We start from the raw sequence: 26,804 nt of genomic DNA, 5'->3' as shown, positions 1-26,804 counted from the left end.
CAGAAGCCATCAAGGAGCTGGTGGAAACGCATATGTAAGTTCTGAGGGAGGTGGTCCAGGTGTCAAGCTGGGCAGAAGCTTCAGATAAGCCTTGCCCTGGAGGTGGGCTCAAGAACCTGCAGCAAGTCAGGAAGGGCTATCAGGTGCAGGAGATCCATCAGTCTGCACAGGTTCTCAGATACCGGGGATGTCTTTGCACTGCCTTCCACCTCATTTCCTTACAAGACGAGGTTCTAACAAGAAAGGCAGAAGGAGCAACTTGAGACTTTAGTTGGGAGACTGTAGACAAATGCTGCCTCTGGGCATTTATATGAGTTCAAGCAATTTGTTCATCTTCTAAAGCTCAGTTTCTTCACTGATAACAAGAGAACAGATTCTCCAACATCCTGTGCAAGTCTGAGATTCCAAATCTTTGTGAGAGTGTCATGATTCTTCTGTTATGCAACCAAAATATATGTTTGTTTAATGAGTGATTCCAAAATGAGCAGAATCTGGCCTATTGCACTTTGTCAGGCCACAGGTAAACTCCCCTGTCACCATGAATGGCACCCACTGCCCACAGGTGCTGGTGCTCATCTTAGAAAATCTATGATACATCATCTCCCCGTGACCTTATAGCATGTCAACAGCCTTCAGGGAACTTTGTACAGTGTCTAATTCTCTATATTTTCATGATGAAAATGTCTGAAATCTCTGTTAGGCAAATAATTATAGTAAAAGATAAGAGAGGAAATGGGTGTCCATTTCACAACTTCTGGACAATTGGTGAACACTCTTACATGACATTTGTACACAAGGAAGGCACCAGGTACCACTGGGAGGACCACTGAGGCCAAGCCAGAGTATCCTATTTTACAGCTAAGGAAACAGAGGTACACTGAGGTTAGGCAACCTGTTCAAGGCCACATAACCAGTAAGTTTGGACTCAACTGAGATTTGAACCCAGTCATGCTGGCCCAAGTGTATAATATGCTCTTAATTGCTCTCCATTTCTGCCCTCCACATCTGAGAAGAAAAGTAGAAGAACAAGCCATAGATGCCTTACCACCTTCAACAGGAAGCCTGCTCATGGAAGTTCAAGTGCGTGGATAGAATACAAGATTCCAAAAGCAGTCAACATGGGATGTCGTGGGGACTTATGTGACCAATGCTCTGTGGGCAGCTGCCTGGGATGTGAAATTGTTCCTGCAGCATCATAGGAAGGTATAGGAATAAGTTGAAGTCTTAGCCCCCACCCATGAGGCCAGCCACTTTTCATCTTGGCCCTTTCACCTGAGACTCAAGCTAAATGAACAGTGCACCAAACACCTGCAATTTGCCGTATTTCTGGGAAGCTTTAAAAGCTGGTCTTTTGGGTGATTCAGCTTCTTTTTGATGTTGTCGACTCAATTTGTAATCAGTGGTTACTTTAGTGCTAATAGCAAAAAGCACCAGTTTTGTACTCAAAAGCACTTATAAAATGGAAAACAATACTGTTTTCTTGTGCTCCCATTTTCCATTTTCCCCTTAAGTTATGATCTTTGGGCTTAGTTTTTGAGCCTTCTCCTGCTCTTTCTTCCAGCAACCTTGGCTTCACACAGGAATCCCTGCTGCCCCTTCCCCTTGGAACAAAGCTGAACAGCTCTAAATGCACTTCCATGCACACACCCTTAAGTTACAGTGTTGGCAGAACTTGACTAAAACAAGAGCTACTTGGACAAACACCCAAGTCCAGATCCATGTCTCTAAACTTGCAGAAGAGAAGCCTACTTAACAGAGGCCACAGATGATGCTTATCCACCATCTGGTTTGGGAAATGTCTTTTTGCTGGTGAGGGTTCAGATTAATTGCTGACTCCCCTTTCTTTGAGAGACGGGCCTCCCAAATCCCTGCCGTGGTGGCTTTGCCTCTGGATGCACTAACGCTTTTCATCCATCTCTTGTAGATCTGACATTCAGACCTGAATGCTCTGTCCCACTAACTCTGCCACTTCATCGTATGCTACTGATTCCCAAAGAAAGCAAGAGCTATTCTCTTCCCTCCTTTTTAGAGAGGGGTGGAGTAAGAAACGGAACCATAGCAGAGAAAAGCTTACAAATTTTAAAAACCAAAATGTTGCCCTGTAACCCCTTGTTGAGGTTCAGTCTGCAGCTCTTGTTCCATGGCTTCACTGTGCAGCATGTCTGAGTCCAGGACTCTGCCCTTATTGCTGCCTCATGCCCCAGGACATCCAGCCCATCGCGCTCAGGACCCAGCTGGAGGAATAAGGACACCAGAGTAGGGAGGGCTAAGCCTGCAGTTGGAAGAGAAGAGGCAATGGCGCTGTTAGTGGATTCTGGGGCAGCAGGTCCTGAGCACCTGAATAGCACAATCAGGAGGCCCCTGCGTCCCCTCTGGAAGGATGCAGTGCGGCCGTGCTGTGCTCCAATTAGCCCCTCCAAGCCTGCCCCATGGCTGCCTCTGAAGTGGCCACCCCGCAGCTCCACGCTAATCTCTCTCTAAATTTACTGAAATCAGCTTCCAGCTCTTCTGCTGAGAGGTTGATTTTTTATTTGTAGGTCACATAATTGAAAGCCCGGTTTTTGTCATTTTCCCCCTACAGGAGTACATTTCCAGACCCAAAAAGCCCTGTGAAGCCTGCTTAACACAGCTGAGGGAAGTGGAGCAGGGGACTCCCTCCCAGGGGTGCATTTGCTGTTGGTTGCAGAACCTGTTCCTGGGATCCCAGCTAGCACTGGACAGGATGCTTGTCAACCCTGCTTGCCAGAACTACCCGGGAGCATATAGATTTCAATTCGAAATAGGAAGGCACTATCTGATAGAACAGTGTAGTTTGTGCAGAAATGAGACCTCTGTGACTGCGCATTGTCAAGTGGCCTCCAGAGAGGCTGTGGAGAGAAAGCTTGAGGCTCCAAGGGTTGTCAGGTTGAGGATAGGTGGCAGGATACCGATGCCAACAGCACCACCAGGATGGATGATTGCAGGACACCATCATTGGAATATAAATGAGGTGCTTTCTGGTTAACGCCTCTACTCCAACCCCGTTTCTTGTGGATGAATATTTGAATCTTGTGGATGAATATAGCTTACGGGAAATCAGAAATTTTTTTTAACTTTTATTTAGTGAATATAAATTTCCAAAGTACAGCTTATGGATTACAATGGCTTCCCCCCATAACGTCACTCCCACCCGCAACCCTCCCCTTTTCCATTCCCTCTCCCCTTCCATTCACATGAGGATTCATTTTCAATTCTCTTTATATACAGAAGATCAGTTTACCAGTGGAAAGAACAGGTCTTCAAAGAAGGAGGTACCTTTCTCTGAAGGGAGGAGAGAACCTCCACTTTGACTATGACCTTGTCTAAACAAGATAAGAATCGGAGAACTCAAGGGGCTTCCATAGCCTTGGAAACTCATGACTGGTGCATAGGGAGATTACTGATGCCATAAACAGGGAAATCAGAAAATTTGATAGCCATCTTTTATATGATGTCTACTGTGGACCAGGCACTGCAGTAAATACTTGACCCTCATCAACCTCCAGTCTTTTCAACTCCATCTTTGAGATGGGCACTGCTGTTAGGAAGCTTAGAACCAAGATGCCACGTGAATTGTCAGGTTCATTGTGGAGCTGGATCCTGGCACAGCCCCAACCTCCATACCACACTGTAGCTCTCAGCTGTTCCTTGCATCTCAGGAACAGTGACTCCAGTCCAAGGCTTGGGAAGGGATCAGTGCATCTCAAATGGTAGCCCCCAGGCATCACCTGGAATCTTTTTTAGAAATTCAGAATCCTGACCACACCCTGGACTTTTAAGATCAGAATCTGTGTTTCAGAGTGCCCTGATGAATCTTGTGTCCCAGTTGCCACTCCTGGTTTGGTCTGATTCTTTCACTTGTTCTCCAGTCTGCCTTTCTTAACCCTCTCAGAGTTGAAGTGGGGAGGGGAAGACTCCAGTGAATAGACTTTAAAATATCAAGTGATTTCTTCTGCTCCCATTGCTAGGACACCTATTCCACTCACACTCACATATTTTGTTGAGTCCTCAGCAAAGTCCTGATTTGTGCTGGTGGGGAAAGAGACATGGACTAGCTGGAAGAGGGCAGTGGACAGCTGGGGAAGGCAGCAGACACAACAGTCCAGACCACTCAGGACCATCCAGGGTGCTGGTCCCCTGTGTTTTTGCCCTGTCAGCCACTCCTCACTGCCTTGCTGTGTGCTCCTGTTGGTGCCTATACTCCGTGGAGGGGAACAAAGGGTGCCTCCCCCACCGGGAGCATCCTGATACATCCCTGAGCGTGACAGTCCCTCCAGCCAGTGTCGATGTTATTAATTTTTAAAACAAACTTCCTGATTGAGGTTCTGGCTGCCTCTAAATTGTCTCTACAAGGAGACTGTGTACTAATTAACCCATAGAAACAATCAATGATGTACCTTTTTCAAGTTTCAGGGTGATTAGAATATGAAAATGAAGAGCACAATGGTGCAGATGTTTTAAAATCACAGCAGACAGCAATTAGTGACACGGAAACCAGCTGCTTATCTCTCCAGATAAAGCCTCTTAATAGGGAATTACACTGGAGGAGTCATTACCCAGATGGATCGCGCATGATTTACAGAGGAGGCGGGGCTGCGTTAACTTTGATTTGTGAGCCAGATTCTCAACAAGCTTCTTTCCTTACCTCGGAGGAAGGTGAATTTGTGGCTGCGGTGGAGGCAGGCTTCGCCTTACTACCTGTTGACCCAGGGATGCCACCAGGACAAGAAGAGGAGAGAGCAATGGACTCTTGTAGAAGCCACAGGCACCTGTCCCCTTGATCCAGGCTCTGTGGTTTTTGGATTAATGCAGTGAGCTGCCCCTGGGTACAGGGGAGAGTAAGGGCCAGGGAAGGTGGCCACTGGGAAGAAAGGGTTGCCACTTTGGGTGTGGGTGTGCATGTGTTTTGTTTAAGGGTACTCTGAGTAATCATTTTTTATGTATTTTCTCATCGTGGGGAGTCTTTTCCTTATAGAATTGAGGTAAAATGCACATATCCCAAAATGTACAGATCTTAAGTGTACAGTTGCAAGAGTTTTGACAAATGGCACAGTTGTGTAGCTTATATTCTTATCAATTACAAGATATGTCCATAACCTCCAGAAACTTTTGTCCTTTTCTCAATATCCATCACACTCTACCCCACCCTATAAACACTTCCCTGATTTCTGCCATAGCAAACTAGTTTTGCCTGTTGTAAAACTTTATATGCATAAGTGACAAAGGATGTTTAAGAACCGCATTAATTGTGAATATATCTATTTCATCCTGTAATTCTCTTCATTTGAAATTTGGTGCATTTGAAATCCTGTGTGTATTCTTTTGGGATCTGGCTTTTTCTCTCAGTAAAATTGTGTGTGTGTGTGTGTGTGTGTGCGTGTGTGTGTGTGTGTGAGAGAGAGAGAGAGATTCCATCCATGTTGTGGAATGTGTCCATACCTGTTCTGGTCTTTTGCGGATTGACACCTGAGCCTCCAGGTGCTAACAATTTGGAATCAACTATTATGATTTTTGTATACAAGTCTGTCTGTGGACACAGTTTACATCTCTCTTGCATAATGCATAGGAATGAAACTGCTGTATCTGAGGATCTATTTATCTTTAAAAGGCAAGGCCAAGACATTATCCCAAGTGACATTTTCCATTTTAAAGTTCTTTCATCAATATGCAGACTTTCAGTTGCTCCATGTCCTTGTCAACACTTGTTTCTGTTTTTTTTTAATTTTTTTTTTTTAATTTTAGCCATCCCAGTGAGTGTGTAGTGGTAGCTTATTGTGGCTTTAACTGACATTTCCCTGATGACAAATAACATTAGAGGATATCATGCATATCATATATGCATGCACTGCTCATTCTACTTTTATAGCATTTTTCAGTTGTCAGGTGAAGTGAAGGTGGTTACCTTGTCAATCAAATCTATATATTTTGTTCTGATTTTTAAGTCAATTTGTTCTAGAAATTACTGAGAGAGGATGTTTAAAAATTGCATTCATTGTGCAAATATCTATTTCATCCTTTAATTCTCTTAATTTGAAATTCAGTGCATTTGAAATTCTGATATTATGAGGTACAAAGTTAAGATTATTGTCTCTTCTTGATGAATTTCCTCTTTTATAATTTTGAAATATTTCTAATTATCTCTGGTAATAATTTTTACTCTGAAACCTATTTTGCCTTATATTAATTTACTCCCTTCTGCATTCTCATGTTTAGTGTTGTGTGGCATATTTTGCTGCATTCTTTTACTTTTAAACTCTCAGTGTCTTCATATTTAAAGTTTACCTTTTCTAAACAATATATAGTTGAGTTTGGATTTTTTTTTTATTTAGCCTGATGATCTGCCTTCTTTTGTAGTGTTTAGTATATTTAGAGCTAATGTAATAACTGATACTATTCAGATCAAGTATGCCATGTGGCTATGTGCTTTCACTTTGTTCCCTAGTTCTTCATTATTTTTAAACCTTTTTGTCCTTTTTTTTGGATTAATGGAACACATTCCATGTGTTTCTTTCTACTAGCACTTTCAGAATCCCACTTTATTTTATTTTCAGTAATAATTGGTACCCTTCAGTATCATAGTTACGCTGAACTAATATAATATCCCTTCAGTATATTGGAAACAGTATATTGGAAAGATGAGTTAAAAGATTGGTTTTGATGCAAAAAGGTTGAAATCCGTGCATACATGGTGTCTTGCAAACAGTTCATACAAAATGTGTATCAGGAAGGAACTGTGCATGGATTTCAAAAACTTTTGTACCATAAAGCTTATCTTTTAATTCTATTGTCCATGAACTTTTCAAAGAACCGTCAGAATATTACACATACAAACTTTCATTTCTTTCCTCTTGTTCTTTGTTTTATTGTTGATGTACATTTTATTTCTATAATTCCGTGACTCTAAAATACAGTGTTGTTATCTCTGCTATAAACAGTAAGTTGCCCTTTTTTAAGATTTATTTATTTGAAAGAGTCAGAGAGAGCGAGAGAGAGAATTCTTCCATCTACTGGTTCACTTCCCAAATGGCTTCAACAGCCAGGGCTGGGCCAGGCAGAAGCCAGGACCTTCACCCAGGTCTCCCACATGGGTGTCAGGGGCTCAAGGACTTGGGCTATCTCTGTTGGCTTCCCAGGAGCATTAGCAGGGAGCTGGATCAGAAGTGGAACATCCGGGACTCTAACTGCCATCCATATGGAATGCCAGCACTGCAGACACTGGCTTAACCTGCTCTGCCACAGAGCCAGCCCCATCAGTTGCCTTTTAAAGATCATAAGAACAGAAATAAATTATCAAGTATATACCCACGTATTTACCACCTTCAGCACTCTTCACTCATTCTTATAGATCAGACTTCCCATAGATCAGTGTAATTTCCCTTTAACATAAAAAACTTCCTTTTATATTTCTTGTAATTCATGTTTGCCAGTAATGGATCCCCTGCATTTTGCTTATCTAAAAACATCTTTATTTTACCATAATTTTTCAATGATATTTTAATGGATTTAGAAATTTAACTTGACTGTTTCGTTTTCATCTCACTACTTTAAAAATGTGGTTTCGTTTCTCCTGGTTTGTATTTTCACTGATGAGAAATCAGATACTACTTTCATTCTTACACTCCTATAAATAATATATTTTATTTCTTTGGTTGCTTTTAGAATTCTCTCCTTATCCTTTTTTTTTTTTTTTAATCAGTTTCTTTCTAATCTGCCTAGATGTCATTTCTGTTTGTGTTTATTCTGGCTGAGATGTGTTGAGCTTCTTAGATATGTAAATATACATGCACTATTCTCTCCCCTCTCTTTCTGGTATTCTAATTATATGTATATTGGATCTCCTCATAGTCCTTGTTCCACAAGGCCACTGAAGTTTAATTTTTATTATAGTTTCCCATTTTTCCTTCAGTTTGGATAGTTTATGCTGGCTTCTCTTCATGGTCATTAACCATCTCTTCTGCAATGTTCTGGAAGCTCTGAAGACATTCCAGTGAATTCTTTGTGTCAGATATCATCTTCTTCAAGTTTAGAATTTTCTTCTGGCTATTTTGGTGTGACTGCCATCTCTGTGCTGAGACTTCCCATATGTTTATCAATTATGTGCATCTTTTCCTTTAAATGCTTGAATATTTCCATAATGCATTTTTTGAGGACCTTGGGTCTGTTTTTATTCTACTGATCTGATTAGGGATCACATTTGCCTGCTTCTTTTCTTGTCTAATAAAATTTTTATTATGGATGTTATAGAGAGTCTGAATTTTGTTGTTTTCTTTTAAAGGGTTTTGACTTTGATCTGTTAGGCTGTTAATTTACTTGCAGATCAGCTTTATTCCACTGAGAATTCCTTGTATTTGTTGGGAATAGACCAGGGTAATACTCCTGCTAAGAAGATAAGAAGTACCATTTCTTGGATCTCAACTGAATGCCTAGACCGTTCATTGAAGCCTCCTCACTCTGGCTAGTCAGAAATCCAACACAGCCCAATGCTATGTGACCTCAGGACTCCACATTCAGTTTATGGCATTTCTTCTAAGCTTTGTAGAGCTCCCTTGAGTGCTGATAAAAATGTGTCCAGACACTTATTGCAATCCCTGGAAAGGCATGTAGAGTTTGTTTCTACATAACTTCATCCTCTCAAGTACCCTGTCCTCCATATACTTGGGAGCCCCAAACTCTGACCTCTATTTTCCTTCTCAATGAAACCATGGGTCCCTGGGCTTTGCTTCTATTTCCAAGTTTAGGAAGTGCTCCTAGGAAGAGCACTAAGGATAGTCCAGAGCCTCGTGTATTTCCTGTCTCTGGAACAGTCCATGTTATCTCTTGTCCAGTGCTAGACACTAGGCAATATGTTTTTGTATATTGTCAGTTACACATTTTATACATCTTCAGTCATATATTTGGTTTAGTTTTATTTTTTGTTCCATAGAAAGTTTGTATCTTTAAAGATTTATTTATTTTTTCAAAAGTCAGAGTTACACAGAGAGAGGAGAGGAAGAGAGAGAGGTCTTCCATCTGATGGTTCACTCCCCTATTGGTCACAACAGCCGGAACTAAGCCGATCTGAAGCCAGGAGCCAGGAATGTCTTCCGGGTCTCCCACGCTGGTGCAGGGGCCCAAGGACTTGGGCCATCTTCTACTGCTTTCCCAGGCCATAGCAGAGAGATGGTTTGGAAGAGGAACAGCTGGGACTAGAACCAGCGCCCATATGGGATGCCAGCGCTTCAGGCCAGGGCGTTAACCCACTGCACCACAGCGCTGGCCCCCAAAAGTTTGTATCTAACACCTATTATTCCATCCTGGTCGAAACAAAATCAGTGGTCATTTTATTGTTATTATTGTTTATTTATTTATTTCTGAGGCAAAGACACAAACAGAGATAGAGGGTTTCCATCTGCTAGTTTACTCCCTAAATGCCTGCAACAGCTAGAGCTAGGCCAGGGCTGAAGTTTGGAGCCTGGAACTCAAGTCCAGGTCTCCCATGTGGGTGGCAGGAACCCAACTACTTAAGCCTTTAACCTACTGCCTCCCAGAATCTGCACTGGCAGGAAGCTAGGACCAGGAGCCTAAACTGTGAATCAAACCCAGGTACTCCAATATGGGACACAGGTCTGTTACCCACTAGGTTCATACTTGCTCCCAATTTTTAATTATGCAGAATTACTGTGTACTCAAAGGGGCATGCATTAGGGGCTTCTCTTTGTGAGTAGTTATCAACTCCAATAAAAGGAGCATATTAATATCACTCACAGCTCCCAAACAGCAAATGAAAATTCTTCCTATGGGAATTGCAGCCAGGTGACTTTCCAGAGCAATTCATGTGAAAATATGTGACAATAGGATCAGTTCATAAATTTAATTGGGAAATTCTTGTTGATTTGAGAGATCGGTAGCTCATCTATGTCCCATGGAATCATAGCATAAAACCATGGTTAAACAGGGTGTTTAGTGTCATTCTCTACTATTCTTACATGCCATTAGCAAATATAGAAATGAACTGGGCTGGGGATAGGTACTTTGTGACAAGTTCAATGGAAGCTGGTACATTCATTCCTCCTATTCATGACCTAAATGCTATTGTTTCAGTCTCTTTACTTGAATGAAGGAGCTCTCTCTCTCTCGAGCTCTCTCTCTCCCTTTCTTCATTAAAATCCTTTGTTAAACTTTCTGTTCATTTGGGAGGTTGGGAGTTAAAAAGGTCAGCAGCATCCCTCTTGCCCCATCCGTTGGCTATGGTTCAGAAATATCTTTGGAAAATCCTAGGACTTTGTGGATCATATTTGGAAACAACTGAGCTGGAACATCTCCTGATAATATCAGAGCCTCTCTAGCCCCCAACCCAGTGCTGCCTTTGTTATAATCCACTGGTTCTTAAGTCTGTCTGCTCAGTGGGATCACCTGAATGCTTGGAAGAACATACTGCTGTTCAGGCCCCACCTCCAGAATGTGGACTTACTTGCTGTGAGTCAGATCCCAGGCATGCTGTTCTTTACCCAGATTCCTGGATGATTCTAACAGCCTGAGTTGGGCCCCTTTAATCTAATCATATGGTTTGTGGTTACATTCTTGTCTCCCATATTGAGCTAGGGCTGAGGTCTGAGCATTTGCCTCTTGCCTCAGAGATGGAATGTCAGGATTCCCCAGGTACCTGGGGATTGGCCTGGATGAGGGGAGGAAATAGAAATTCCAGAGTGGGGGGTCATGAGCACCTGCACACCTGGCTCATTCTGGGAGTACAAGAGTGTTATCCACCTGTCACCTTACAGTGTACTTGGAATGCCTCCACAGGGGACCAGGTTGGAGTTCCTTGCTGTGTCAATTACTCAGAGTTCATGGATCAATACAGGAACGCTCAATGCTGCCAAGCTACACATCCTAACAAGGCTGTGGTGGTTTGTTCCACATATTTACCACCAAAAAGTTTTGTGAATCCCATAGCAACTGAAGAAAAACCACTTAGAAAAAAATGATGGTGTTAAAACATTAGATCAGTGGTTTTTAAACTGGGTTGTACATGTTGTACATTGGAATTATCTGGGAGTATGTTAAAATGTGCATTCTATGTTCCCACCCACAGAGATTGTGAATTAGTGGGCCAGCAGTGGGGCCCAGCGGGTCTGTATTCAGAAGCAGTGTCTTTGGTGATCCTGATCCACTGACCCAAGATCACATCTTGAGAACCACCAGATGCCAAGTTAAGAGCTACTAAAACTTCCACTATTGCTTCTTAGTCAGCCATATTTTCCTGCCCAGGGAAACCAAAATAGATCACAAACAATGAATTTAAGTGACTGTTGTCCCCAGAAAGTAGCAGAGATACAGCTAGCCAAAAGGTGTAATTTATCTCCTATAAAGTTTTGGCAATGAGTTAGATGATTTTTCTCAAATTCAAATCACCATCTTCTCATTGATACAAACCTTACTTTTGGTAAGCCTGAGACAAAGCTGGCTTATCCGTTTTCTTCCCATTTTTATAGAGTTTTAAGTTTTTACGTGGGACTCTAATGCTAGATTTAAAACTTACATTAAAAATAAAGTGCATTTTACTGTACAAGGAACTGGAAGGGTGGAACTGAGAGGCTCCAAACACAAAGATAAGGAAACGGGAGGGCTCACTGCCTGGGGCTATCACTTTGCCCTGTGACTGTGTTGAAATATCACACTGTACACCAAACAAATGTATAAGTAGTACGTGTTAATGAAAACTTGTTAAAAGAAAGCAATTAAAACTCATAAAGTGCTTTTTTGAAAAGAAATTTGTCTTGAGGCCAACACTGTGGCATGGCAGGTAAAGCTGCCACCTGCAATGCTGGCATCCCACATGGGTAACTGCTACACTTCAGATCCAGCTTCCTGCTAATGGCTTTGGAAAAACAGCAGAAAATGGTCCAAGTCCTTGGGCCCCTGTACCCACGTGGGAGACCTGGATGAAGTCCTTGACTCTTGGCATTAGCAGGATTCAGTCTGGCCTTTGCAGCCATCTAGGGAGTGAACCCTTGGATGGAAGATTGCTTGCTCACTCTCTGTCTCTCCCACCCTCTAACTCTTTCAAATAAATAAATATTTAAAAACATATTTATCTTGCACAAAATTTAAATGCATGTGATTTATATATACATTGTTGAAAAGGGAAAATTTATCTACTTTACAAAAGAAATCTTTGCATCACTGAAGGACTTGATTCCAGAGTCATTCCTTAGGAGCAGTTCTATCCAGTGTTTCTGATATTTCACTGATAAACCTTTGGCCTAGATTCTATGTGCATGGAAAACCTTTCTTGTAAAAGTGAACCACAGCTTCAGAATAACTATGTGTTCCACAAACAATCAGGTCTTAGGGGCACAGAGAAATGAGGGTGGGAACCAGTGGCAAGCAGCCAAGAAACATACTGTGCTTGGTTTGGTATTGAAAGTGTTCTTCAAAGGTTGAGCACAGTGTAGAATATTGTTCACTCTTCGCTCCTTTGCTGTCTAATGATTTTACTCATATAATATCTGTTAAAAATTTAGGTCTTACCCAACACAAAAATTAAATCTAAAGAGGAAAAGGAGATCCCACTCAAAGACTCCTACCCCAAGACCCCTGAAGAATGGGACAGACAGCCTGGGTGTCCCCCTCCTCACCCCTTACCTTCTCCATCTGTGTGGACTAAACTCCCAGTTCTCTGCAAAGAACATATTGGAACTGACAGCCTCACTTCTGTGTGTATGGAATGTCATGGCTGACAGATGAAGACTTGCGGTTCTGTGAAATGCAATGGGATGCAGCCTTGAGTCAAAACTGGAGGGGGCCTCATTCTCCTTCTGGTACTCTCTGCCCCTTCTCTGAAGCTCCTCTGAGTGAAAGCTTTAAAGCACACCCCCCCATCACTCCTGATTCTTTGTTGTGCTTCTCTTTTGTCCATCCTGCCCTTTGATTGCCTGAGCTCTCCCAGGGGGTGCAAATAGCAGCTGAAATGCTAGGAACAATGGGGTCAGGGGGAGGTCCAGGGGAGCACTAGGGACCAGCAAGCTTAACTACATGACTCAGCTGGTATGCCCTGGGTATGAGTGAGCAGCCCCACCTTTCAGTTACCAGGGTAAAATCCACCCTCCTGACAGTCACGTGGCTTTCCCCAAAGGCATAGTTAATTGGAAAGTGAAACAATTAACAGGAGATGGGGAAAGCGAACAGTAAAAATTTCATTGAAGGGGTGTTACCTGACAAGCACCTTTAATCCTTCAGGATTTGGGAAGGATTTTTTTTTCCACCTCCTAATGAATGTCCTTGCTCTAATTTCATTATGAGTCATTATCAAATGAAAGATTAGTGATGTGTTGTCTTTTTTGTGCAGATATATATTTGCAGAAAAACAGAGGGACATAATGGGAGTCAGGCACTATGATTCCAGCCCTTGTTTCACCTAGAAACATTCTGTGAGTTTCAATGTCCAGTGCCAGAGAAGTGGAGAGGGTAGGAGTTAGAGGAAAAAGGGTGAATTGTTTTGCCTAGGCCCAAAACAGGAACGTACATCTTTTGTACGACTCTAATTTGTTTTTTACTTTTTATTTGTTTTGAGAGGCTGATATAGGTAGGTAGGTAGGTAGGTAGATAGATAGATAGACAGACAGACAGACTTACCAACTTCCCATCTGCTGGTCCACTTCCCAAATGTCTATAACAGCCCTTGGCTAAGGCCAAAGCCAGGCTCCAGGAACTGCATTCCGATCTTCCACATGAGTGGCAGAGACCCAACTACTTGAACCATCATCTTCTGCCAAGCTTGGTGTGCAGTAGCACTAAGCTAGAGTCAGGAAAGGACCCAGAACTCAAATCCAGACACTCCAGTATGGCATGTGTATGTCCCAAGCAGTGTCTGAACCCCTGCACCAAATGCACACCCTGCCCAGTGTAATTTTTAATAATTACCCCCACTAAAACTCTCAAAAGGTGAATGTTTGCCTGGCAGTTAAGATGATTTCCCACATCCTATATCAGTGTGCATGAGTTCAATTCTTAACTCTGGCTCCTGACTTCAGTTTCCAACTACTTCACACTCTGGGAGGCTGCAATAATGGCTCAAGGTATTGGGTTCCTAATAACCATGTAAGAGACCTGGATTGAATTCCTGGCTGCTGGCTTTGGCCCAGTCTAGTCTTGGATGTTTTAGGCATTTGGGGAGTGTACTAGTGGATGGTAGCTCATCAAGCTCTCTCATATTCTCTCTCTCTCTCTCTCTTTCCCTCCATAAATATATATATATATGTGTGTGTATGTGTGTGTGTGTGTCTGTCTCCTCTCTCTTTCTGCTCTCTGACTTTCAAATAAATAAATAGCTTTAAAAGGTAAGATTATATGTCCAATGTAAGTAATATATTGTCATCCAAGGAGTGGAAAACTTTGCCTCCAAGCCTTCTTGTAGGCTGGTGATCCTGTTAATGAACACATAGTCCCAGCCCAAGTCCAAAGCATAAATGCTAAATTAGCAAAACTCTGCTTCATAAAAGATAAGTAAGTGGCATTTAGTATTTTATGGCATAAATAAGATTTCTATATTTTTCTATAAAGTGGAATAACAGCCTATGACCACAGCAATAAAACTTAGTAAATACATTAGGTGGTAGGGCTAATTCTCTATGTGTTGATGATGGTAGTGCCTCTACTATAAACTACAATATGAAGAAAAAAGAATTTCTTTTCTCTATTTTCCCCTTAGAATCTATAGACTTAGCTTATGGAGACTACCTCAAGATTCTTGAAATATATGTATTACATTCTTGTAATGTTATAAGAATAAAAAGCATGTTACAAAATCAAAGAGGCAGGAAATAACCCTGTACATTTCAGGAACTAGTGTGAAGGAAATCCTTCTTGCATTATGACATTGAATTTTACCCATAATACTTTCTGCCATCTGTATTTTGACTCTTAACAGGAACTCTAAGTATTTTTCTAATAAAGCATTAAGCTATGTAATATCAAATTTAACACCAGTGTAAGTTCTATAACACTAATGGCCAATAAAGATAGGTGGCATGATAGATGGATGAATGGGTAGATGAATGGATGGATAGACAGACTGAAAGACCTATATATAAATAGACAGACAAATATTACAGCTTATGGTTATCTAAATTCACTAAGTCAATAGACAAATACTTCACAATGGGAATATTATCCAGATCATACTTCAATTTACTTATTTTCCCCTTCTTTAACAAAACTTAGGCTAAAACATACCATGTATTTACTTTTTTATGTATAAATTAGACATAATGAGCTTTAATGAATGCTTTTATTAGTAGTAAGGCTTAAAATCTATCTGGGGCCGGCGCCACGGCTCACTAGGCTAATTCTCCGCCTTGCAGCACCAGCACACCAGGTTCTAGTCCCGGTCGGGGCGCTGGATTCTGTCCGGTTGCCCCTCTTCCAGGCCAGCTCTCTGCTGTGGCCTGGGAGTGCAGTGGAGGATGGCCCAAGTGCTTGGGCCCTGCACCCCATGGGAGACCAGGATAAGTACCTGGCTCCTGCCTTCGGATCAGCGCGGTGCGCCGGCCACAGCGCGCCGGCCGCGGCGGCCATTGGAGGGTGAACCAATGGCAAAGGAAGACCTTTCTCTCTGTCTGTCTCTTTCACTGTCCACTCTGCCTGTCAAAAAATTAAAAAAAAATTTAAAAAAAATCTATCTGAGGCTGGCGCCGCAGCTCACTAGGCTAATCCTCCGCCTGGCGGTGCCGGCATACCGGGTTCTAGTCCCAGTCAGGGTGCCAGATTCTGTCCCTGTTGCCCCTCTTCCAGGCCAGCTCTCTGCTGTGGCCAGGGAGTGCAGTGGAGGATGGCCCAAGTGCTTGGGCCCTACACCCCATGGGAGACCAGGAGAAGCACCTGGCTCCTGCCTTCGGATCAGCGCGGTGTGCCGGCCACGGCGCGCCGGGCGTGGCAGCCATTGGAGGGTGAACCAACGGCAAAGGAAGACCTTTCTCTCTGTCTCTCTCTCTCACTGTCCACTCTGCCTGTCAAAAAAAAAAATCTATCTGGAACAATGAGAATATATCTATTAAAAATAGTATTAATAAGTCAAAATGATATGTTTACCATCCCTTTCCTTTGTGATTTTTATAGACGCTGACTGTTGTTAGCTTTTTGTTACTTTAATTAAAACACCTGAGAGTAGTTTTTGGGGAAGAAAAGGTTTATTTCAGCTTTATGTTTAGAAATTAACAGTTTTACAATTAGGCCAGTCCCATTAGTCTGGCATCTGGTGAAAGTTGGCCACAGTGAAGCAGGTGCAGAGAAATGACCACATGAGGAACCAGGAAGCCAAGAGGGAAGCCAGACCAAGATCAGCTTAGATAACCTCCCCCTCACAAGAACTACCCTCTGAGGACAAGCCCCCAGTGACCTAAAGACCTCCCACCAAACCCCCTCTCATTCACCATTATTGGATCAAGGCTCCACCCTTCATCCATCAACCCTTAACTTAGTACTTCAGAGTTTAAACATCGACATGAGTCTGAGAAACCATGTCTTATTTAGTCTATAACACTCCACCCTTGGCTACCCAAAACTCAGTGTTCTCACATACAACCTACACTGACTATGTTGTGTCTGAAGCACCAAGTTTCACCTTTCTTGCCTGAAGAATCAGTCCTGGAAAAGGTGTTGAAGACATTAACTTATAATCAGTGTAGGGAAAGCCTAGTGGAGAAAATTCAGAGGCATAGTCTTGAATGGCAGTGATTTGGTACTGGCCCAGTTGTCTAGGAAATCCAAGATTCCTTTTGAGACTAACCAAGAGGTATCTCAAAAGAACAAAGAATGATTTTAAAGATCCTTTAACTTGCTAACTCCCAAACACTCTTAAAGCCTGCAGATTTGAAGGCTCGGGACAATTCTTGTTTCTTCTCTTCTATTTCTTTTCCTTGCCCTTGACTGGCCACTTTCCACATGCAGTCTTCTTACTCCTCTCTTGCCCCTTCAGTCCTTAACTTTCCTTGTCTTTACTTTTTGCAATAGTTCTTATGAGTTACTGGAGCACAAAGATATTGAACTGAGGATAAAATACAACCTGAATTAGATAACAAGGGAAAGACCTGTCTCTGAAGAGAAGCAGGGATATAAACAAGAATCGTGGGAGATAAGAGGACCACATTGTGTCCTGGGCTGTGGCACCTTAGGCACGACCCTCACCACCAACTCCTGGCCAAATGTGACCCATTCACTTGTCAACTAAGTGACCTTCAGGGACCATGCATCCTCTAAGCAGTCCTTCTCAGATTGCATTAAATCAAAAATAGGTCAAGCTTCCTGTTATTTAAGGAGGAAAAACAGCAATTAAGACATCTTTATGAATGTTCAAAGCCAGTGCAATATATCTTTATAGCTGCATTTGAGAAAGCTTCTATAAAGTATCTGGAATAAAGGGTGTCTCTTAGCATAGTTTCTTGTTTCCAACTTTCAAATAATTAAGTCTTCTGAAATTGCATTGCTAGTGGTTCCAGCCTGCTCATTGGTGCTCTCTCTTTCTCTCTCTCTCCCTCTCCACTCCACCTACCCTCAGGCATATGAGAGGCCCCAGAAACACTCAGCTCTCCATTATGACCCAGGCCTCACACAGGACTTCACCGGGGACACCTTAAAACCAAAGCACCAGCAAAAAAGCAGCAGCCAGAATCACATGGACTGGTCCACCACCTCTGACAGTGGACCCACCACTCAGAATTGCTTCATTGGTACAGAGTCTGGCAGAGAATCTACGAGCACCAGCAAGATTCCAGCTCTTGAGCCTGTGGCTTCCTTTGCAAAGGTCCAGGGTAAGAAAGGCAGTGCAGGAAGCACGTGGAGTCAGCTGTCTAACAGTAGCAAAGATCTGCTCTTGGGAAGTGTGGTTCCATCCCCAAGCAACCACAGCTCACCAGCTCCACCCAGCAGCTCTGCTGAGTGTAACGGGCTTCAGTCCTTGGGAGATCAAGATGGAGGGGGGACAAAGGATCCCTCAGAACCACCTGTTATAGGCAGCAAGAAGAAGTCTAGTAAGAAAGATGCAAATCAGAGCATCCCAAACCCAGACCTGGATTGGATCAAGAGTACCCAGAAAGCATTTGACAACACTGAAGGTAAAAGAGAAGGCTACTCTGTAGATAACACCCAAGAAGCATCACCAGCCAGGCAGAATGTGAGTTCCGTCAGTAATCCTGAAAATGACTCAAGTCATGTCCGGATTACTATCCCCATCAAGACACCCTCTCTAGATCCAAGCAGCCATAAAAGGAAGAAGAGACAGTCCATCAAAGCTGTGGTCGATAAAATCATCCCAGAGAAAGCCCTGGCTTCTGGAATCACGATGAGCAGTGAAGTAGTTAACAGGATCCTTTCCAATTCAGAGGGCAATAAGAAAGATCCCCGTGTCCCTAAATTGGGTAAAATTATAGAGAATGAGTCCTCCTCAGTTGGCCTTGAAACTGGTGGAAATATTGAAAAAATTGTCCCAGGAGCTGTGTCTAAGCCACGGAAGCCACCTTTGGTCATGACGCCTCCAACATGCGCAGATCACTCTCCATCAAGAAAGCTGCCAGAAATTCAACATCCAAAATTTGCTGCAAAACGGAGGTGGACGTGCAGCAAACCAAAACCTACCAGCATGCTCCGAGAGGCAGTTATGGCCACCTCTGATAAACTGATGGTGGAACCACCATCTGCCTATCCCATCACCCCCTCCAGCCCTCTGTACACCAACACAGACAGTCTTACTGTGATCACTCCAGTCAAGAAGAAGCGGGGACGACCAAAGAAGCAGCCTCTGCTCACAGTAGAGACAATTCATGAGGGTACTTCTACCAGCCCAGTCAGTCCCATCAGCCGAGAGTTTCCTGGCACTAAGAAAAGAAAGAGGCGACGCAATTTAGCTAAGTTAGCCCAGCTTGTGCCAGGAGAGGACAAACCCATGAGCGAGATGAAATTTCACAAAAAAGTTGGAAAGCTTGGCGTGTTGGATAAGAAGACCATCAAAACGATCAATAAGATGAAAACACTGAAGAGGAAAAATATCTTGAACCAGATCTTGTCCTGCTCCAGCAATATTGCTCTGAAGGCTAAAGCTCCCCCAGAGACCAGCCCTGGGGCAGCAGCAATCGAAAGCAAATTGGGCAAGCAGATTAATGTCAGCAAGAGGGGGACCATCTACATTGGCAAGAAGAGGGGCAGAAAGCCAAGAACAGAGCTGCCACCCCCATCCGAAGAACCCAAAACAGCCATCAAGCACTCAAGGCCTGTTTCTAGCCAGCCGGATGTTCCAGCCGTGCCTTCCAACTTTCAGTCACTTGTGGCGTCTTCACCAGCAGCTATGCACCCACTTTCAACACAGTTAGGTGGGTCCAATGGCAACCTGAGCCCCGCCAGCACTGAAACCAATTTTTCAGAGTTGAAAACTATGCCAAATCTCCAGCCCATCAGTGCTCTTCCAACCAAAACCCAAAAGGGAATACACAGTGCAACCTGGAAGCTGTCTCCACCCAGGCTGATGGCCAACTCTCCTTCTCACCTTTGCGAGATTGGCTCACTAAAGGAAATCACACTGTCCCCTGTCAGTGAGTCGCACAGTGAGGAGACGATCCCGAGCGACAGTGGCATCGGGACAGACAACAACAGCACGTCTGATCAAGCGGAGAAGAGTTCAGAATCCCGACGGAGGTACTCTTTTGATTTCTGCTCCCTGGACAACCCGGAGGCCATTCCATCTGACACCAGCACAAAGAATCGGCATGGCCACCGGCAGAAGCATCTCATTGTGGACAACTTTCTGGCCCACGAGAGCCTCAAGAAGCCAAAGCACAAGAGGAAACGGAAAAGCCTGCAAAACCGGGATGATCTCCAGTTTCTGGCAGAGCTGGAAGAGCTCATCACCAAGTTCCAAGTGTTCAGGATCTCCCACCGGAGCTACACCTTTTACCATGAGAATCCATATCCCAGCATTTTTCGGATTAACTTTGATCACTATTACCCGGTGCCATATATCCAGTATGACCCCTTGCTCTATCTTCGTAGGACTTCAGACTTGAAGTCAAAGAAGAAGCGTGGTAGGCCTGCAAAAACCAATGACACCATGACAAAGGTGCCTTTTTTACAAGGGTTCAGCTACCCTATTCCCAGTGGAAGTTACTATGCACCCTATGGAATGCCTTACACATCAATGCCTATGATGAACCTTGGTTACTACGGTCAGTACCCAGCTCCTTTGTACCTATCGCACACCCTGGGAGCAGCTTCCCCCTTCATGAGGCCAACAGTGCCACCACCTCAGTTCCACACAAGCTCCCATGTAAAGATGTCTGGGGCAGCTAAACATAAAGCAAAGCACGGAGTACACCTGCAGGGACCTGTTGGCATGGGCCTTGGGGACATGCAGCCATCCCTGAACCCTCCCAAGGTGGGCGGTGCCAGTCTGTCCAGCAGTCGGCTCCACAAAAGGAAACACAAACACAAGCATAAGCACAAGGAAGACCGGATCCTGGGGACCCACGACAACCTGAGTGGTCTCTTTGCAGGCAAAGCTACAGGATTCTCCAGCCACCTCCTGAGTGAGCGGCTGAGCAGCGCGGACAAAGAGCTCCCACTGGGGAATGAGAAGAGCAAGCATAAGGAGAAGCAGAGACACCAGCACAGTGACGCCAGCCACAAAGCTTCTAAGAACAACTTTGAGGTGGACACCCTGTCTACGCTGTCACTTTCTGATGCCCAGCATTGGACGCAGGCCAAGGACAAAGGTGACCTGAGTGGTGACCCTGTGGACTCATGCACTAAAAGGTACTCTGGCAGTGGTGGGGATGGTAGCAGCACGAGATCAGAGAGCCTGGACGTGTTCAGTGAAATGAACCCTTCGAATGACAAGTGGGACAGTGATGTGAGTGGGAGTAAAAGGAGGAGCTACGAAGGCTTTGGGACGTACAGGGAAAAGGACATCCAAGCCTTCAAGGTGAACCGCAAGGACAGAAGTTCTTATGACTCCTCCATGTCTCCAGGTAAGGCCGAGGTCTTCTTCAGAATTGAATGTTCTAGTTGTTTAATTGTGGGACCTTCATTTCAGAGGTCAGCCATCCTAGGCACATTGGGTCCATTAATTTGCAAAGAGGAGGAAACCCTTTGAAATCAAATCCTCCTTAAACGTTTGAGTTGGCTGCACATTTTGTGTATTGATTGCTCACCATTTACTAACTCTCTTCTCTACTGGAGCCATTACCTGAGAAGCCATGGATCCATAGGCAGTCCCCAATACCTACCTAAGCATCAGCCATACCCACTACAGTTACACTCTTTGTTAAAATTGCTGTTCTTAGGTCCTCACCTGAAATGATGCAATAAGATCCCAAAAATGCTGAAGCTGGAAGGAAACTAGTGTCTACTTTATCAGACATGACCTCTCCAGAAGTCATTGGAAGCAGGTGACCAGTACCTCCTAAAGTCTAACTAATCAGGGAGCTACAGCCCCTGGTCATATTATCTTGTCTTTCTCCCTTGGTATTTGATGAGCTGCCCTGGGCTGGGTTTCAAAGGGAAGCCTTGACCACATTAAGATACTTGTCATTGAGCTTGCCATTGTGAAGGAGCCTGGCTGGAAGGTGCTGTATATGCCTGCCACCCCACCCCTGTGTGTCTCTTAGTCTGTCTACTGGAATAGGATTCCACTCACTAATCTCTAAACTGAAGTATCTATTTGTTGGAACTTGGAAGACCCCATTCTTTGCCAGTTATAGAATTTCCTTGTTAACCTCCCCACCGACATAAACCCTTTCCTACTGTGGCAGTCTCACACTCCTACAAAAGTATCTTTTTGCCTTGTCCCTACATCACACAAATGATGAAACTCCTACAGAAAAACAGCCGGTCTTTACCAGGAGACGGGTAGAAACGTATTTCCTAGGAGCTGCAGAAGCTAGAAGGTGTTCTTGTATTCTCTTTGTCCCCAAATAAAACCCTTCTGGTCAAATCTTGGTTTTAAGGAACTAATAATCCATGTGTAAGGTTTGGTTGTAGTGGTTCACCTCTGTTTATGATGTATACCATTTGTTTGTCCTCTCCCTTCCCAGGGAGTCTATAATTAGTGAAGGTGAGAGCAGTCTATTCGTGACAAATTAGAGACATTTTCAAGGCCAGTAGATTTCAGAAAGAAATATGGTTATGAGTGAGAAACTACATAAAGATTGCTCCAGATTGCTTCCTGCTTGTGAGTTGTTACTGTGGTAGATATTCTCTTTGGTTAATGAAGAGACCAATTAGCAGTAAGGTCTCCTGCATTTGTTAAAGGTGATAAATAACCAGCACTTCATGTCTGCCCAAAGAGGATGTACTCATCTGGGACTCACCATTTCTCATCATCAGACTTTGTTGAAGATGCTTGTGCTGAGCCTAGGTTAAGCCCATCTGGACAGAAGGCACTAGATGAAGTTTGTGCGTAAGAAATACTATTAATGTCTCTTTCCACATGATGGTACTGGTCCGTGGGCCCTACACCAACCATGGACAGAGTGTCCTGACTTTTGTACTTTCTGGATGTTATCTGGCTAGAAAAGAATGGAGTTGGGTTATTGCTAAGAATCTTTAAGCAAGAATTCTAATGCCATTGCCCTGAGAAGCAAATCTTAGAAGCTAAAATCAGCCTTTGTTGGGTGTTGGGTTTCTCAGCATTTTTAAATATACCTGTTGCCAGACTACACTGCTGGGTGCTGATTGACTTCATGTTTCCAAGCCAGGGTTCATCTGCAGTCACTGAGTGTATCTGTGAAAGTGCCCACATGCCAGCCATTCTGCCATGAGTTTGCATTCCCACGGCTGTTATTGACTATCACTTCATTCAGAGGTCTCCCGTCTTCTCATTTGGTCTTCAGACAGCCACACAAAATTGAAAAACAAACAACAACAACAAACCTTGGATTCAACCTCAAGTACTAGACACAGTCCAATTCTGTTATGAAATTTATGTGGTTTCAGATATGATATTCCACTTCTTAGGAGTACTTTGAATGGTTGAGCCAGACTTCTGGAGAATGGAGTGTTACTTTATAACACCTTTCTTATAATATTAAAAGACAGGTACTTCTATTCCAATATTTCACATAAAAACACCAAGACTTACAAAGATCAAGTTGACTTCCACAAGTTAAGAAAGCCATCACTTTCTAAAAATTATTTATTTATTTGAAAGAGAGAGGGAGAGACAGAAAGAGAAATGTCCCATCTACTCATTCATTCTCCAATTCCACAAAATAGCCAGGCCTGAGCCAGGCTGAAGCCAGGAGCTAGAAATTCAATCTGGATATCCCATGTGAGTAGCAGGGACCCAACTACTTGAGTCATCACTGCTGCCCCCCAGAGTCTGCACCAACAAGAATCTGGAATCAAGATTGAAACTCAGATTTGAACCCAAGGACTCTGATGTGAGTTGTGGGCATCCCAAGCATTGTCTTAAGTGCTGCACCAAATACCCACCCCAGGGTGTCACTTTTGATTGTAAGTAAGCCCAAGGATTTTCCCAGTGTGTGGACCTCAACCATATGGCACCCAACTGGTTAAGATCAAATGTAGAACACAGGTCCCAGCCCAGTGCTCCTCTGTGTCACTGCTGCCCTTCCTCTCAGAATTTCATCCATCCTGTGATGACTTAGAGATTATGCAGTGGTTTCAAAAGACAGTATCTAAGGAAAGAAGTTCATCCCTTTATTCAGTCCTCAGCTGGGGAAGAAATTTTCCTCATGGCCTAACCTCTCCTAATATCAGCTGAGAAACACCTATACAAAAGGGCCTCCTATCTCTCTCCTTACCAGAACCTACTTTTATGATTACTTTTTGCCACTGCATGTGCCTATCTCTGTGCTATGTAAGTTTATTTTTTCCCTAACACTTTAACAAGTCAATTTTGTTGGTTGAGTTATGCCTGATGTCCCTGCATGTCTAATTGACTGTCACTGGGACAGACCAGATTCCCTGTCATTCCTCTTCCTCCCAAGCTTCGGCCTCTGCTTACCTGTATCCCAAATGTTCCTCTGTTTCCGAACCTCCAGAGTATCAGGGGAAATTCTGGCTTTAACAGCACTGAAACCATGAAGTCCTCTCTAAGGAGCATTCACCTTGATGTGATACACTCCAAAGAGGGCCAGGTCCAAGAAAAAGACAGGAAACAGATAAAATGAGGCTGGAGTTACTTTAAACACTCAGATTTTCTGGGAACTTTACCTCTGTGGAGGTGTCTGTTCAGCTGGATTGTGTTGAGGGTCACAACTGGAAATAAGCTTCTGCCCTTTCCACAGCATCTCCCCCTCCACCTGTTCCTTCTGCACTCAGGATTCATTTCCTTAGCCTCTGAGTGTTCTATTTCACATGAGTCATTCTTCTCTAAAATAGATATGGCACAAATATAGATGTCACCCCTTAGCTTGTTGAAGACCAGATTTAAGAGCTGAGTTAAGAAAGGGCTTTGAGTCTCCCTGAGATCAGAGCTGATGAAAGGCCCTGTATAAATGTAAGTCATTATCATTATGGAGAGAATTAGAAGCCCCATTTAACCATAGCAACAATTGCACACTCGGTTTCTTCTTTCCTACTTGGGAAAGCCTGCTTTTTTATCCCTCTTGCCTAGCAGATGGCTACATTGTCTTGTTTGCCTGCTTGCACCTAAAACTCAGAAGTCATCCAGACTCTTCACCATTTTTCCTGTGTTCTATTCTCTCTCTGTCTTTGATTTCAGAAGACAGTGGCTCTTTTGGACTGTTTTCTAAATGCATAACATCTGCTAACTGTCCATTTATAAAAATGTTTGCCTGAGGACAAATAGGTGCAATCCCAGTATTGGAAGAAGCTTCATCAGCTACCATTTGAGCCTGTATCTCACTAGGCGTTACCACCCCTCACACATGCAGCAGATTTCCAGAAGAACAAGCCTGTCTCAGGTTGACAACATGGTCGTGCCTTCAAAGACAACTTCCTGCAAGTTGGTGGAAGAAGTCTCCAGTGGGAATGATGTGCTTCCTGTTCAGACCACTTGGAAATAATCTTTTTTTTTTAATTTATACTTTGACCTAAAATTGTGCCAGGTACTAAGACATCATGACTACAGATCTCTAAGCTTCTGTCAAATAATGGGGAAAGAGTGAGAAGATTAAATTTGCATGCATTACCTTGAAGTCCAGTGACACGGTTAGACAAGTTAGCCATCTTTCATCATGATGAATGGATGCTGAGAATTAATCCCAAGCTCACCGCAGATATCAAAATCCTGCCATGTAGGTAGCTGGTTTCCCTTGAGCCTGTACCACAATTTTGCCTCCTTGAGTCTTCCACTTGCCCTTTGCCAGCTCCTCTTATCAGCACTGTGGGGCATTTTGGATGCACTTTCTACTGTCACTCATTGGCAGGAAACATATGCCCCAGCCAAGAGTAATACAAAAGCCTCTCCCCAGCAGTCATCCAGATAAGGAAATTGGCAAAAGGATGAAATGTTGTGAAAGTGATAAGAAAAAAATTGTGAGAATGGGCCTTGTGGTACAGTGGGTTAAGCCACCACTTGGAAAGACTATATTCCATATCAGAGTGCCAGTTTGAGTGCTGACTCATCCACTTCCAATACAAATTCCTGCTAAGGCATGTTGGAAGGCAGCAGATGATGCTGGGACTCCAGTGCTTGGTCCCCCGTCATCCATGTAGGAGACCCAGATGAATTTCTGGCCTGATGGCTTCAATTTGGCCCAGTCCTGGCAGCTGCAGTTATTTATTTTGGGAGTTAAACAATGGATGGAAGATCTCAGTCTCTCTCCCTCACTCTCTCTCTCTCTGCCTTTCAAGTAAAAAGAAGGAAGAAGGGAAGGAGGGAAGAAAGGAGGGAGGGAGGGGGAAAAAGAAAAGAAGGAAGGTAAATATTTTAAAATGTGAGGAAAGTTTTCTAAAACTGAAATTAAAAACAAGATTTATGGAAGGAGAAAGTTAACATCAGGAAAAAAAGAGAGTGAAAAATGGAAAGCTAATGAAATGTAGTTCATTAAACCTACATCCAAATTGAATTCTGCATCCTTCTGTGAGTACAGATAAAAGATTAATCAGCTAATGGTTGCTGTGTGGATTATGTGGTATTGTGAATGCCTCTCCAAGTCTTGCTCTACACTAACCAGCTAAAGACTTTTTCTTGGCTAGAGACTTCTTTTGGACTCTGTTTCCAAATGGACTGTGGCGATAAAGGTTCTGTCCAGACTTGATAGTCTAGAACTCAAAGTCTCAGACTCATTACAATCAACAGAAACCATCACCCCAAAGAGACAGCTAAGGAGAAAATGCCCTAGGTATTAGCCAAGTTCACCAGATCTTTAGCTGTTCAATGAAGTTTTGAAATAGATCTCACTGTTCATATTTTCATCTCTATGACCCCTCCTTCATCTCCAGTAACTTCATTGGATGATTGATCTCACTTTACAAAAAACTGAACTTTTTCAAATCTTACTCACATGAATAAATTAGCTAGCTTCTTGTGCAGGTTGAAACCACCGTCATCATCTTAGAACAGCTAGATAAAACACTAATATTTCCAGTTGAATGGAGAAGACAAAGCGCACTTACATGTATATTCAGACTCCAGATAGAAAGAACCTTAATCATGTAGTATAAACAGCTCATTTTGTTGATGAACATATTGAGGCTTAATATGGTCAAATGACTCATCCAGTGATACACATCTAATTGTTTAAAGCTCACAGACTGGGAAACTGCACATCAGAAAGTGGGAAAAGGATGAGATTGAGGGGAGAGGATAAATAAAAGAAAAAAAAACCACAGAG

General features: G+C 43.3%; 1 protein-coding gene across 3 annotated transcripts in view; it reads left to right on the top strand.

Annotated features, from left to right (window-relative positions):
• SETBP1 (SET binding protein 1) overlaps positions 1-26,804 on the top strand; it is a 384,629-nt gene that overhangs the window by 250,598 nt on the left and 107,227 nt on the right. For all 3 annotated transcript variants that reach the window (XM_008261251.4, XM_017344139.3, XM_051851263.2), the window contains one exon: positions 17,552-21,008. In XM_008261251.4, coding sequence (XP_008259473.1) covers positions 17,552-21,008 — 3,457 coding nt within the window. The remainder of the gene's footprint in view (positions 1-17,551; positions 21,009-26,804) is intronic.

This window comes from Oryctolagus cuniculus, chromosome 10 (assembly GCF_964237555.1).
Source record: "Oryctolagus cuniculus chromosome 10, mOryCun1.1, whole genome shotgun sequence".
Lineage (NCBI taxonomy): Eukaryota > Metazoa > Chordata > Mammalia > Lagomorpha > Leporidae > Oryctolagus > Oryctolagus cuniculus.
The sequence above is the reverse complement of the archived record's forward strand: the minus strand, read 5'-3'. Positions and strand labels throughout refer to the sequence as shown.